At 45.0% G+C, this 14,411-nt stretch overlaps 1 protein-coding gene across 1 annotated transcript in view; it reads left to right on the top strand.

Moving 5' to 3' along the window:
• Positions 1–10,866: 10,866 nt before the first annotated feature.
• The window catches only part of LOC119325939 (4-hydroxy-3-methylbut-2-en-1-yl diphosphate synthase (ferredoxin), chloroplastic), a 7,396-nt gene continuing 3,851 nt past the window's right edge, over positions 10,867–14,411 (top strand). The window contains exons 1-13 of the mRNA XM_037599660.1: positions 10,867–11,062; positions 11,379–11,652; positions 11,774–11,931; positions 12,037–12,143; positions 12,230–12,330; positions 12,413–12,489; positions 12,583–12,702; positions 12,779–13,009; positions 13,462–13,578; positions 13,715–13,789; positions 13,866–13,943; positions 14,194–14,253; positions 14,346–14,408. Of these exons, the coding sequence (XP_037455557.1) occupies positions 11,436–11,652; positions 11,774–11,931; positions 12,037–12,143; positions 12,230–12,330; positions 12,413–12,489; positions 12,583–12,702; positions 12,779–13,009; positions 13,462–13,578; positions 13,715–13,789; positions 13,866–13,943; positions 14,194–14,253; positions 14,346–14,408 (1,404 nt within the window). The 5' untranslated portion in view covers positions 10,867–11,062; positions 11,379–11,435. The remainder of the gene's footprint in view (positions 11,063–11,378; positions 11,653–11,773; positions 11,932–12,036; positions 12,144–12,229; positions 12,331–12,412; positions 12,490–12,582; positions 12,703–12,778; positions 13,010–13,461; positions 13,579–13,714; positions 13,790–13,865; positions 13,944–14,193; positions 14,254–14,345; positions 14,409–14,411) is intronic.

The following is a 14,411-nucleotide window of genomic DNA, read 5'->3' as shown; positions in this document are numbered from 1 at the left end:
ATTGAGGAGCATGTGGGAGCCAACATGGGTATCCAGATCCCGCTGTTGGTTATTGACTGGAGAGGCTTCTCGGTCATGTCTGCATGTCTCCCGAACCCGTAGGGTCTACACACTTAAGGTTCGGTGACGCTAGGGTTGTAGAGACATGAGTATGCAGTAACCCCAAAGTTGTTCGGAGTCCCGGATGAGATCCCGGACGTCAGAGGAGTTCCGGAATGGTCCAGAGGTGAAGAATTATATATAGGAAGTGCAGTTTCGGCCATTGGGAAAGTTTCGGGGGTCACCGGTATTGTACCGGGACCACTGGAAGGGTCCCGGGGGTCCACCGGGTGGGGCCACCTATCCCAGAGGGCCCCGTGGGCTGAAGTGGGGAGGGGAACCATCCCCTGGTGGGCTGGTGCGCCCCCCCCCCTTGGGCCCCCCTGCGCCTAGGGTTGGAAACCATAGGGTAGGGTGGGGGGCGCCTCCACTTGCCTTGGGGGGCAAGCCACCCCCCTTGGCCGCCCCCCCTTGGAGATCTCATCTCCTAGGGCCGGCGCCCCCCTCAGGGGCCTATATAAAGAGGGGGGAGGGAGGGCAGCTGCACCCCAAGTCCTGGCGCCTCCCTGTCCCCTGCTACACCTCTCCCTCTCGCAGAAGCTCGGCGAAGCCCTGCCGTGATCACTGCTGCATCCACCACCACGCCGTCGTGCTGCTGGATCTTCATCAACCTCTCCTTCCCCCTTGCTGTATCAAGAAGGAGGAGACATCTTCCCAACCGTACGTGTGTTGAACGCGGAGGTGCCTTCCGTTCGGCGCTAGGATCTCCGGTGATTTGGATCACGACGAGTACGACTCCCTCAACCCCGTTCTCTTGAACGTTTCCGCACGCGATCTACAAGGGTATGTAGGTGCACTCTCCTCTCTCGTTGCTAGATGACTCCATGGATTGATCTTGGTGAACGTAAGAATTTTTTTTATTTTATGCAACGTTCCCCAACAGAGATAGCCAAAGCCCAGGAGGACCTCAACGCGAAGAATGCTAGGATGGTGACGGAACGGGCCCATATGGATGTTGAGTCACGGCGTATAAGGGCGGAGGCTTTTCGCTTAAGTCTGGATCAGAACGCGTCCAATATTGTTCTTCGAAGGAGACACCAAACTCGCTTGCCTTTGCAGTATGAGGCATGGAACCTTCTTAACACGCCCGAGGCAGGACCAAATAATCCGCCAGGCACAACTCAGGCTATAGAGGCGCCAGGGAGTGGGGCGGCGGCTCAGCCTCGACTGCCAGACCCGCCCCGTAGGGATCAAACCCCGCCTCAGCGTTTTTCGACACCACCTAGTCATTATTCTAACCCGGTGGATAACATGTTAGCGGCAGCTAACAGGCTCAATGTGCTCCCTCTTACTGATGAAACACCCTTCGCGGTAGAGGCGTGGAACACGATTGAGCTCTTGCAAACAATGATTGCATAACAGGAGAAATATTCGTACATTCATGATCGGGTGCACTCGACTCCCCTCCCAAGCCGTAGTTACAACTGGCGTATTGAGTCGCCCGCGGTTTCCAGTAGTGAATGACGACATCGACCGCCCTAGGATGACCCACCCCGTGGGAATAACTCGCCCCTTCCTCATGCTCAGGCGATTGTGGATGAGGCCAGAGCCCGCCGAGAGGCGGAGACAGCGGTGGCGGCTCAACTTGGGGCTTATCAGTAGCCATCGGTGACCCCTTCAACCTCGATGGGAGCCAGGACAACTTCCAGGGTGGTTGGAGTGCCGTGTTTAGTGCCGGCTTTGCGTGATGAACGTCTGCCTAAAATTTTAAGGGTCCTCACAAGGTTCTCAACTATGCAGTTGACCTCCCTCCTGAGGCTTGGATTGATAGTTATGAGTTAGCCATGGAGATGTTGGACGTCAATGATGCTATTTGTGCCAAATATTTCACTATGATGTTGGAGGGACCGGCTCATACGTGGCTAAAGGGCTTGCCTCCTAATTCCATCAATTCATGGGCAGAGTTAAAGGCGCATTTCATCAAAAAATTCCAAGGAACATGCAAGCAGCCTCCGACGATTGTTGATTTGGATCACTACATGCAGCGTGAGGATGAGTCGGCCCACCATTGGGTCCGACGGGTCTCGCCTATTATTCATTCTTCTGATAACATCGCGGAGGCTCAGGCAGTCCTATTCTTGGAGAAGAATCATCATTTTTTGCCTCTCAAGCAGAAGCTTGGGCGGCTTAAGCGCTACTGCAATGACATGGGTGAGCTCATGGTGGCTCTCACTAAGTATGTATACTCTGACAATACAAAAGACCTGGGTTCTGATGATGAGGATAAGTCCAATAAGGGCAAGAAGAATGGCAATGGTAAAGGTCAACATCAGTGTACGTGCATCTAGTGCCCCTTAGTGATTTTGGTGTATTGAAGACTTATAGGTTAAGGGACTAATGTGTTTATGAGTGTACACAGGTCTATAAGTCTATGAGGAGTTTGATATTTACAGAGAAAGTCGACCCCTAAAAATGAATATCTTCGACTGAAGATTTTGGTATTCGTGAAGACTTTCATGAAGACTTTGAAAGTGAAGAAATTGGTGTGTCCGTGAAGACTTGATATTCATGCAAGGAATATGAAGCTTGAAGACTTTCGTTTTCATACTTTTGTTTTTCTCCTTCTTGAGTCATAGGAAACACCGTACTGTTAAAGGGGGTCGAGGAAATACTAAGGAAAAATTTCCACATGATGCTCAACTCAAAATCCTACACCTACCAATCCCTTCGAGTGAAGCCATTGGAAATCTCATACAGTTCAGTCAATTTCTTCAGTGACAGAGACAAAGTTCTTCTGGTCGCTGAGGAATTTGTTCACTAAGGAGTTAGGAATTCGCCAGTGCGGATTGTCTACACAGTGAGGAACATGATAGCCTTGAGGAATTTGAGAGTCAAATTTCCGACCGTTGTTGTGTTGCGCGCCAGCTGTCCCAAAATATCTTATCCACCTAACGGTCATATCATTGAAGGGCATTTATGTCTTATCATGTCGGGCTGCTCCCTAGGCTATAAATAGCCGTCCCCTGCAACCACTAGCTGGTTGGCTGCTCCGAGAGAAACTGACACTTGTCATTTGAGAGCAACCCATCCTCCGAGGACTTTGAGCGAAAATCATCGAGTGAGGAAAATCCCAAACCCCAAACACCTACAAACCCAAAGTGATTGAGCATCACTGAAGAGATTAATCCTGCGTGGATCCGACGCTTGTTACCTTTGAAGACTGTGCTTCTTCCAGACGGTTAGGCGTCATGGTCTAGAGCATCCAAGAGGAATTGTGGATCGCCGAGTGACCGGAGTCTGTGAAGGTTTGGAAGTCACCTGAAGACTTACCATGAGTGATTGGACGAGGTATGTGTGACCTTAGTTCAAGGATAATACGGTGAGGACTTGGTGTCCTGAGCTGTGTGCTCAGCGACTGGGTGTCCGGGACTGTGTGTCCTCGAGTTTAAATACTCAGCCGCTCCAACCAGACGTACAACTGAGACAACAGTTGGAACTGGTCTACCAAATCATTGTCTTCACCAACCTTACTGGTTCTATTTCCTCAACTCCTTCATTTCCTCATTACTGTGTTGAGTGATTGTTCATATCTGTGTTTGAAGACTTTGACTGAAGACTTTCTAAATTTCCTCAGTTCAATTTCTTCAGTCTATTTGTCTTATCTTGTGTTATCTTGTGTTTACGCTTTCTGTACTCTGTGTTTGTTTTCATTTCATCATGATGACCATGTGTGTATTCTCGACGCGGGTTTATAACCTGGGTCACTTAGCCCTTGTGGTGGCCCCTCAAGTTGGTGGCTATTAATTCACTAAGGTGCTTATGGATGGTGGCAGTAGTATCAACATCCCGTATTATGACACTTTTCGCCAGATGAATTTAACTGATAAGGATCTTAAGCCGTCTTCCACAGTTTTCCATGGCGTAGTGCCTGGTAAGTCGGCTTATCCTATGGGGAAAATTGCCCTGGAAGTAGCCTTTGGTGATGATCATGATTACAGGGCAGAGACACTTTGGTTTGAAGTGGTCAAAATCAAGAGTCTGTATCATGCTTTGTTCGGATGGCCGACTAATGCTAAGTTCATGGCTCGCCCTTGTTATGTCTATTTACAACTCAAGATGCCTGGGCGAAAGGGGACGATTATGGTCCATGGTGATTGGAAAGTCGCCTTGGAATGTGAGGAAGGAGATGCAGCTTATGCAAAATTGGCTTGTGCTGCTGAGGAGCTTAAGTTTTATAAAGATAATGTTGACCTGGCTGATATGACCCCTCTGAAGAAGCCCACTACTGAGCAGGACCCTCTGTTGAAGTTTAAGTCGGCTGATGATACCAAGCAGGTGGATTTTGTTCCTGGCGGCTCATCTCAGCAGTTTACAGTGGGGGCTAATATGGATCCCAAATAGGAAAACGTGCTCATCAAGTTCATCCGTGAGAATCAGGACATCTTTGCATGGAAACCTTCTAACATGCCAGGTATACCGAGAGAATTTGCTGAGCACAACCTTAATGTGGATCCTAAAATTAAGCTGGTCAAACAGTTCCTTCGTCGTTTCAATGAGGAGCGACGTAAATCTATTGGAGAAGAGGTAGCACAACTCTTGGTTGCTGGGTTTATCATGGAAATGTTTGCTAACCATGTGCTTGTACTTAAGAAAAATGGCACATGGCGTATGTGTGTTGACCACACAGATCTTAACAAGGCCTGTCTAGCTGATCCGTTTGCTCTCCCCCATATCGACCAGATCATTGATGCAACGGCGGGTTGTGAGAGCTTATGCTTCCTGGATGCTTATTCTGGTTATCATCATATCAAGATGGCAGTCAAAGACCAAGAGAAGACATCTTTTATCACACCGTTTGGGGCTTTCTGCTATGTTTCTATGCCTTTTGGGCTCAAGAGTGCTCAGGCGACTTATCAACACTGTGTTCAAAACTGTTTTCACAGTCAGATTGGGTGCAACGTTCATGCTTATGTGCATGATATTGTAGTCAAGTCAAGGAAGAAGGAGACTCTACTTGATGATTTGAAGGAAACTTTTGATAATCTCTGGGTCTACAAAATGATGCTTAACCCGGCAAAGTCTATCTTTGGTGTGCCTGCAGGCAAGCTCCTAGGATTTCTAGTCTCAAAGCGAGGCATTGAAGCTAACCTGGAGAAGATAAAGGCTATCACTTCACTTTCTAATAAGATGTGTGTCAATGACGTTCAACGCTTGGCGGGTCGCATTGTAGCTCTAAGCCGGTTCATAAGCCGCCTGGGAGAGAAGGTGATTCCCCTATATCAGATGTTAAAGAAGACATATCACTTTGTCTGGAGTTATGCTACCAATGAGGTGTTTGAGGCTCTCAAGAAACAGTTAGCTGAGCCGCCCCTCCTCGCCATTCCCATTGAAAAAGATCCTTTGCTCCTGTATGTGACGGCTAATAATAAGGCAGTCAGTGTAGCAGTCGTTGTGGAGCGCAAGGAGGTGGGTAAGGAGTACCCAGTTCAGCGGCCGGCTTATTATGTCAATAAGGCATTGACTGAGTCCAAGCTACGATATCCACATTGGCAGAAACTGGTGTTTGGGGTGTTCATGGCGAGTCACAAGTTGAAGCATTATTTTCTTTGTCATCCTATTACTATGATCAGCTCTACTCCTTTAGGGGATATTATTCAAAACAGAGAGGCCATAGGCCGGGTTGCTAAGTGGGCAATTGAGCTTGGACCTCATAATTTGAGGTGTGTGCCAAGAACAACCATCAAATCTCAAGTTTTGGTGGATTTTATAAATGATTGGACAGAGTTGCAAATACCTGTGGAGAAGCCTGACAATACATATTGGACAATCCACTTTGATGGGTCCAGGCAATTGGAGGGCTCGGGGGCTGGACTTATTTTGACTTCCCCACGAGGTGACAATTTCTGTTATATTTTAAGGCTAATGTTTCCTTGTACTAACAATGCAACTGAGTATGAAGCTTTGCTCCATGGGCTTCGTATGGCCAAAGAGATGAATTTAAGCCGGGTCAGGTGTCTGGGTGACTCAGATTTAGTGGCTCAGCGGGTCTCAGGCAAGTGGGACTCTAAAGACCAGCTTCTGGCAGCTTATTTTTAGGCTGTTGAGAATATTTCTGGTCACTTTAAGGGTTACCAGGTGGATCACACGATCGGCGAAAAAATGAGGCGGCTGATGCATTATCCTGGCTTGGGTCTCAACGTAAGCCGGTGCCTCCTAATATATTCCTCGATGTGTTACATAATCCTCCGGTCAAGTTACCGTCTGAGGAAGATCTTGCTATCCCTGACCCGGAGGCGCAGTTGGTGGCGGCTCTTCACGCTATTCCTAACTGGATGCTGCCTTACCTGGCTTATATGACTCGTGGCGAGTTACCCCATGATGAAACTTTGGCACGACAGATCACAAGGAGGTCTAAGTCCATGACTATTGTCAATGGCGGGTTACATCGATGTAGTGTGATAGGCGTTTTCCAACGCTGTGTTTCTCCTGAGGAGGGTCGTGAAATTTTACGAGATATCATGAAGGTGACTGTGGTCAGCATACCGGCTCAACGTCTTTGGTGGCGAAAGGCTTTACGTCATGGGTTTTACTGGTTACCGGCTCATACTGATGTAGAGGATATTGTTAGCAAGTGTGATGGGTGTCAAAAATTCTCCAGACAAGCCCATGTGCCGGCTTAGGAGTTGCGGATGATCCCAATAACTTGGCCGTTTGTGGTTTGGGGGCTTGATACAGTTGGACCGTTCAAGGGGTCTAAGGATAAGAAGACCCACCTTCTGGTGGCGGTTGACAAGTTTACCAAGTGGGTTGAGGTAGAGCCAGTTAGCAAGTGTGATGCGGCGACTGCCGTTCAATTTGTTAAAAAAGATGATCTTCTGCTTTGGTTATCCTCATAGTATTATCACTGATAATGGCACTAATCTGTCTAAGGATGCTATGAAGGAGTTCTTATCAGATTCAAGGCTCCGCGGACCCAAGAAGGTTCGCACTCTGGGGTGTGTGTGCGAAGATCTCAACCAACTCAAGCCTCGAGCTTGCCACCCCACGGCCTAGCTATGTCGAGTTCGTGCATGCATGGAAGGAAATGGACACAACAATTTCATTCAAGGAGCTATCAAGTGTGGGTGCAATAGCAATAATTTCATTTTTAACAAAAGGAACTATAGCAAGTTCATGTCCATAAGCATAATTAATATTGGCATCATGGCCACAAGCATAGCAAGCATCAAATTCATCAAAAAGGGACATTTCAAGTGAATCAATGGGATCATAATTATCTATAGATTCCTGCATATCATTATTATCTTTGAAAGAAGCAGATATTTTCCTAGTGAATTCACTAACATAGGCATTATAAGCATATTTTTCATAGCAATATTTAAGTATGGCAAAATTTTCAGATTCATAGAGAGTAGCATCATACTTTTCATTCAAAGAATCAACTTCATAGGCACATTTAAAAGCAACAAATTCTTTAATTTGTTCGATATCATAGTAACTATAAACACCCTTGGCATAAGAAGATAAGATTTCATTATCATTAAACTCACATATGTAGGGAATGTGTTTTTCAGGGTTCTTAGAGCAGCAAGTAAAATCATGAATTTCACATAGATGCCAAGCATAGCATAGCAAACAATTTATTTGATTCCATAAGAGTCTCCCTTTTTGAGACAAACAGTGACGCACAAAATGAGCATGCTCATCAAATGATTTTCCCTCAACTAAAGTAGTTGGGGTTTCAGCACGAGCACAAACGGATCGAAGATGATTCAAGTAGGAAACTTTAAGTGGATCGATAGTCATCTTAATTTTTTGCTTTCATGTTCTGTTTTTGGTGTGTTGACTTGAAGGCAATAAAAGCAAGCAAACAAAAATATTTTGTGTTTTTGTAAAAAAAATTAGAAGTGGGGGAGATGAAAATGAGAGGCAAAGGCAAATAAAAATAAGAGCAAATAGGTGATTGTTTGTGCGAAGGTACTTGATAGGTTTTGATGATGTCTCCCAGGAAACGACATCAGAAATTCTTCCTGCTACTTGTGAGATGCGTTAGGATTTCCTCAAAGAGGAGAGGAGATGCAGTACAGTAGAGATAAGTATTTCCCTCAGACAAGAATCAAGGTTATCAATACAATAGGAGAATCACACAAGCCTCATGAACAACACCTGCACACACAAAAGCAAATACTTACCCAACGCGATCAAGAGGGTTGTCAATCCCCTTGCGGTTACTTGCAAGGATTAAATCTTGTAGTGGTAGATAGATAAAATGTAAACATAAAATAAAATAGAATAGAAAATTGAAGCAATGTGTTTTTGTGTTTTTATATATGATAAAGGTAGACCCGAGGGCCATAGTTTTCACTAGAGACTTCTCTCTCGAGCACATAGCATACGGTGGTTGAACAAATTACTATTGGCCAATTGATAGAAAAGCGGATAGTTATGCCGATATTCAAGGCAATGATCATGTATATAGGCATCATGTCCGAGACAAGTAGACCGACTCTTGCCCGCATATACTAATATTACTCCACCAATCGACCGCTATCCAGCATGCATCTATTGTATTAAGTACAAAACAAAGTAACGCCTTAAGCAAGATGACATGATGTAGACAAAGTAAACCCAATCAATATGAATAAACCCCATCGTTTTATCCTTAATGGCAACAATACAAGTATGTGTTTTGTCCCCTTCTGCCACTGGGATATCGAGCATCGCAAGATTGAACACATTACAAAGCACCCCTCCCATTGAAGATAAATCAATCTAGTTGGCCAAACCAAACAGATAAATCGGAGAGAAATACAAAGCTATAATAGTCATGCACAATAAAGTTCAAAAAAGACTCCATTAATATTCATAAATATTTAGATCATAAACCCACAATTCATTGGATCTCAACAGACACACCGCAAAAAAAGATTACGTTAGATAAAACTCCAAGAACATTGTGGAGAACATTGTATTGACAATCAAAGAGAGAAAATAAGCCATCTAGCTACTAGCTATGGACCCGTAGGTCTATGGTCAACTACTCACGCATCATTAGAAAGGGCAGCAAGGATGATGTAGAAGGCCTTCGTGTTTCCCTCCGGTAGAGTACCGAAAAAGGCCTCCAGATGGGATCGCGAAAGAACAGAGACCTGCCGCCGCGGAAAAAGTATTCTGGGTGGCTCTTTGTTGATTTCCTAATATTTGAGAATTTATAGAGATGGGGAGGGGGGCGTCATGTTGCCTTGCCGTCTCCTCGTTTTCCTTCCGGTCTCCTACCGAAGCTTCAAGGGTCTCTCATGTCCAGAAAAAAATCATTAAAAAGTTTCATAGCGTTTTAACTCCGTTTGGTACTGATTTTCTGAAAAACCAAAAACAGACAAAAACAACAACTGGCACTAGGCACTGGGTTAATAAGCTAGTCCTAAAAAACGATATAAAATAACATATAATTGCATATAAAACATCCAAGATTGATATTATAATAGGATGGAACAATAAAAAATTATAAATACGTTGCAGACCTATCAAGGTTCATAAATATTACCTAAATATCTTGTCAGTAATTATTTGGTGAAACCTTATTCTTCAAAACTGGTCCATAATATTCTTTTGTTGCCTCCTACTAGGATAAATGAGGAAATTATTTTCTATATCTATCAGTGTATTACACGTGCACGCTTACTAGTCTAAGAAACAAAGCCTTAAGCCAAGCCAGAGTAATTTGAATGATTGTACTGTACCCAATCTGGAAGAGAAGCAAATGATTTTGTTTTTGCTCCGTGCACCTGCCACTGAAGCTTGCTCCTCTTTTAAAGACCATTTCATAGAAACATCGTTGTCAAAGCTCTGCGCCATCTCTCTTGGGCAACACCGTGAGAAGGAGATTAAGTTGCAGCCTACTACTCTACCACGGTACAACTAGTATTCTCAAAACCTAAATGTTTTTTTTTTTGAAAGAAAAGGTAGATAGCTTTCTACCTTATGCATTCAAAACGGGCAAAAAATCCGAGCGGCCAGAGGCCGATTACATGAAGGTAATAAGATTGTGAAACAGAAGTTTGGAATGTGGTCACTGAAGAGGCCCTCAAACTGAAAGTCGCAGGTGCCGGTCATGTATGCCGCTTTCTTCTCCCCACATGGGGAGGATGCCATGGACCGAGTGACCAGCACAACTGAAATGTGTTCCGTGCTGTGTTCCAAGTCAAAACATGAGCTGCGACCTCTCCACATGCTGATTTCCACATGAGAAACAGATGGCGGATGATAAGGCGACCTAGCACGCACGTGCTCTCCGCCTTGAACATGTGGTTTGACCACTAACACTTTTTTTTTACCACTAACGCGGGCCCCTGTTCTGTTCATGATACAGTCCGGGTTTGCTATAGTACTACTCCAGTACGTATAGTAATAACTAAACAAACGAAGCATCCTCAATGGTAGATTCGTAACTCGGAAAGATTGCGCTGGGCTCGCGAACATTCTCCTCCGCAGCAACGACGACAGTCACAAGATTTTTCTGGTCCATGCACTTTCACCAGTAAACAAAAGGAAACTCGAACCGTAGAAAATCGAATAATACAGTAGTAGAAAAACTAACAGAAGACGGGAGGCGCACCGGAAAACGACAGAGTGGCACGATGAAATCATGGCGGGGAGCGCCCGGAACTCCACTTCCACACTCGCAGCCTCCGCAGCGCTTGGCGCACCGAGTCCAGCAAGACCAATGGCTCGGGCGGCACGTCTGACCTAACGGAGCATGAAAAGCCCGGTCCACGCAGCGGCCTCCGCGAGCACAGAGATAAAAGGAAGGCAAGGCTATCCGGTACGCCGGCACAAACCGCACCACTCGCGCACCACACTTCCACCAGCCATCTCCAGTCCTCGCTGTCGCTGCCTACAGGAAGGAGCACACGCGCTCGCAGCCCCCGCGCTCCTGCTTGCTTCCCGCGTCGCTGCCGTCGGCTGAGTGGCCCCAGACGAGGGACGAGGGTGGAGGAGAGGCGTCGCCGGACGGAGCTGCGAGGTTCGGTGCTTTTCCTTCTCGCTCTGTGCGATCCCGATCGCGGTTTCATCTCGAGGAAATCAATTTGAACCAAGCTGTCCGCGATTGGTTGCAGAATTGCAGTTCCATCGAATTGAGCCGGAATTCTCTTTTACGTACTAATTTTGTTTCCGGTTCATTTTTAAAAGAGTATACTGTCACTTAGAAAACAAAACACCAGCCTTGTCCTGTTGCTGCACACCCAGCAATGGGCGAATATACCATTTCGTGCCAATTACTACTATAAACCACACAGAAGATGAGCTACATCTCACCTCTAACTTTGGTTGCCCCGCAGGTGTTTGTAGGATTGCGTGCGTAGGCGAGCCTTCGAAGCTTGGGCATAGTCATCGCCATGGCCACCGGGGTGGCACCGGCTCCGCTCCCGCACGTCAAGGTCCGCGGCGGAGGCATCGGCTTAACCAAGAGCGTCGACTTCGCCAAGGTCCTCTCCGTTCCCGGTGCGCTGAGGACGGGGTCCTCGAGAGGCAGGGCGCTCGTGGTCAGGAGCTCAAGTACAGAGTCTGATACCATGGAGCTCGAGCCGGCCTCCGAAGGAAGCCCACTTCTTGGTATACTTCCCGTGCTCTGGTCTCCTTGCATATCTATAGGGTTTGTTTTGGAGTTATTTTGTGCCTTTGTACTCTCTATCATCTGAAATACTGAATGATTTTCCCCGTTCTTGTTCTTTAGTTCCCAGGCAGAAGTACTGCGAATCTATCCACCAAACAAGGAGGAGAAAAACACGGACTGTGATGGTCGGGAACGTGGCACTTGGCAGTGATCACCCCATGAGGATTCAGACTATGACCACCTCAGATACCAAGGATGTTGCCAAGACCGTGGAAGAGGTGCGCTCCCTATCTGTGGATGCCAGCCCTGCATAATCCTCTTATCATTTACTAGATGTTTTCTGTTTAGTCAACTGATGAAGTATATCGATCACACTGTTGCAGGTGATGAGGATTGCAGATAAAGGCGCTGATTTTGTTAGAATAACCGTCCAGGGTAAAAAGGAGGCTGATGCCTGCTTTGAGATTAAGAACACTCTTGTCCAGAAGAAGTAAGTACTTGCTGGATTAATAAATCGCCACAGATTCTGTTAGTTCTCATGAATAAGTCCCTCACTTTCCTTTTGTGTTTCAACAGTTACAACATCCCTCTAGTGGCCGATATTCATTTTGCGCCTACAGTAGCTTTAAGAGTGGCCGAATGCTTTGACAAAATCCGTGTTAACCCAGGAAACTTCGGTAAGTGATACCATCATGTCTCCCATTTGCGTTGGCTAAATTCTTAACCTTGTATTATGAGTGCTGAGAACATTACTTTCAGCCGATCGCCGTGCCCAATTTGAGAAGCTGGAATATACTGAAGACGATTACGAAAAGGAGCTTGAACATATTGAGAAGGTCAAAACTTTATTCATTCTCTTGCTGCTGCTTCAATCCGTACGAACATATCATGTGTCATCTTACTTGTGCGCCGCTGTAATATCATTTCAGGTCTTTTCTCCATTGGTTGAGAAATGCAAGAAGTATGGAAGAGCCATGCGTATTGGAACAAATCATGGTAGTCTTTCTGACCGGATAATGAGCTACTATGGTGATTCTCCAAGGGGAATGGTAATTATTTCTTTTCTGACGATATGTTTAACCATCATTTGATAGATGCATGATATTTTCTCCATACTAATTTCAGGTTGAGTCTGCTTTGGAATTTGCTAGGATCTGTCGGAATTTGGACTTCCATAACTTTGTATTTTCAATGAAAGCAAGTAACCCTGTTGTCATGGTCCAAGCATATCGCCTGCTTGTAGCGGAAATGTATAACCTTGGATGGGATTATCCTTTGCACTTGGGAGTTACCGAAGCTGGTGAGGGTGAAGATGGGAGGATGAAGTCTGCTATTGGCATCGGAACACTTTTGATGGTAAATACATTGTTACTTCCTAGTGTTGTGTGAATGAGTTTCTTTCGTACAAGTGTTCTTAAAGTGAGTTGAATTACTGATTTCTTATGAATAAATAATACTTTGCTTTTCAAAGCTTATGGTTGGAAGCTGAGGTTGCTTATTTGACTCAATAAACTTGGTATTCAGGACCCTAGCTCACTTCAGATAGCTGATTCCATAACAGTTTCAGAGTACTGAAGAATAGTTTGCAGTGAGCTGATTGAGATGTACAAGACTAGATTTGCTTGATCACTTTCCAGTGCCGTGCTTGTATGTTACTTTGTTGTATCTCGAGACCTTTGCCATGCTATTGTCTGACACATGTCACACATATGACTTAGTAGTCTCTTGTAAGGCCTATATATATGTGTATATATATTTTTATCTTGAACAGGTTGTAAGGCCTATATCTTCTGTTTGTTGTCTTGTAGGATGGCTTGGGTGATACAATCCGTGTATCCCTGACAGAACCACCAGAGGAAGAAATTGATCCTTGCAGGAGACTCGCAAATCTTGGAACTCAGGCTGCAAACCTTCAAATAGGGGTGGTAATGAACTTTTCCTTTCCCTAGCATTTCATTTTCCTCTTGTTTAGTTACTATAGTGCAATGTTAATTTTTTCAGGAGTGCTTTGCCTTATCTGATTGTTTGAGCTCTCTTAAAACATTTATCTTGTGCTCTTAGGCCCCATTTGAAGAAAAACATAGGCGCTATTTTGATTTCCAGCGTAGAAGTGGCCAGTTGCCTTTACAGAAGGAGGTAAGTAGAAAACAATCATTTACTGGATCATTAAAACTAATGGTACCATATTTCTTACAAATTGTTCTTACAACAGGGTGAGGCAGTAGATTACAGAGGTGTCCTTCATCGTGATGGCTCTGTTCTGATGTCAGTGTCCTTAGATCAGTTGAAGGTAAGCTGCATCTTCCTTGCCCTTTTTTATGGACTATATTGATATTTTCCTTGTGTGACCCCACCAGAAGAGATCTCTATGCAGCTATTTTCTAATCTAAACCAGGATGACTTTCAACAGTCTCTTAATTTCCATGCATTTAGCAAGAAGGCTACTTTGTTATTTGGATTGAGAAAATAGCTACAGCAAAGATATATAGATTTCGCGTCTGAATCAATGTGTAATGATGAAAGCCTCCTTTATTTGCCAGGCTCCTGAGCTCCTTTATAGGTCTCTTGCTGCGAAGCTTATAGTTGGCATGCCTTTCAAGGTCTGATATTCTATAACTGTATCTTCTATTACACAACTATTTTTAGAGGGACTTACCAGTTTAAACTGACTGATTTCTTGCATGAACATTAGGATTTGGCAACTGTAGATTCTATTCTTTTGAGAGAACTCCCCCCTGTAGAAGATGCTGAAGCAGTG

Source organism: Triticum dicoccoides, chromosome 6B, assembly GCF_002162155.2.
Source record: "Triticum dicoccoides isolate Atlit2015 ecotype Zavitan chromosome 6B, WEW_v2.0, whole genome shotgun sequence".
In the NCBI taxonomy this organism is placed as follows: domain Eukaryota; kingdom Viridiplantae; phylum Streptophyta; class Magnoliopsida; order Poales; family Poaceae; genus Triticum; species Triticum dicoccoides.
The sequence above is the reverse complement of the archived record's forward strand: the minus strand, read 5'-3'. Positions and strand labels throughout refer to the sequence as shown.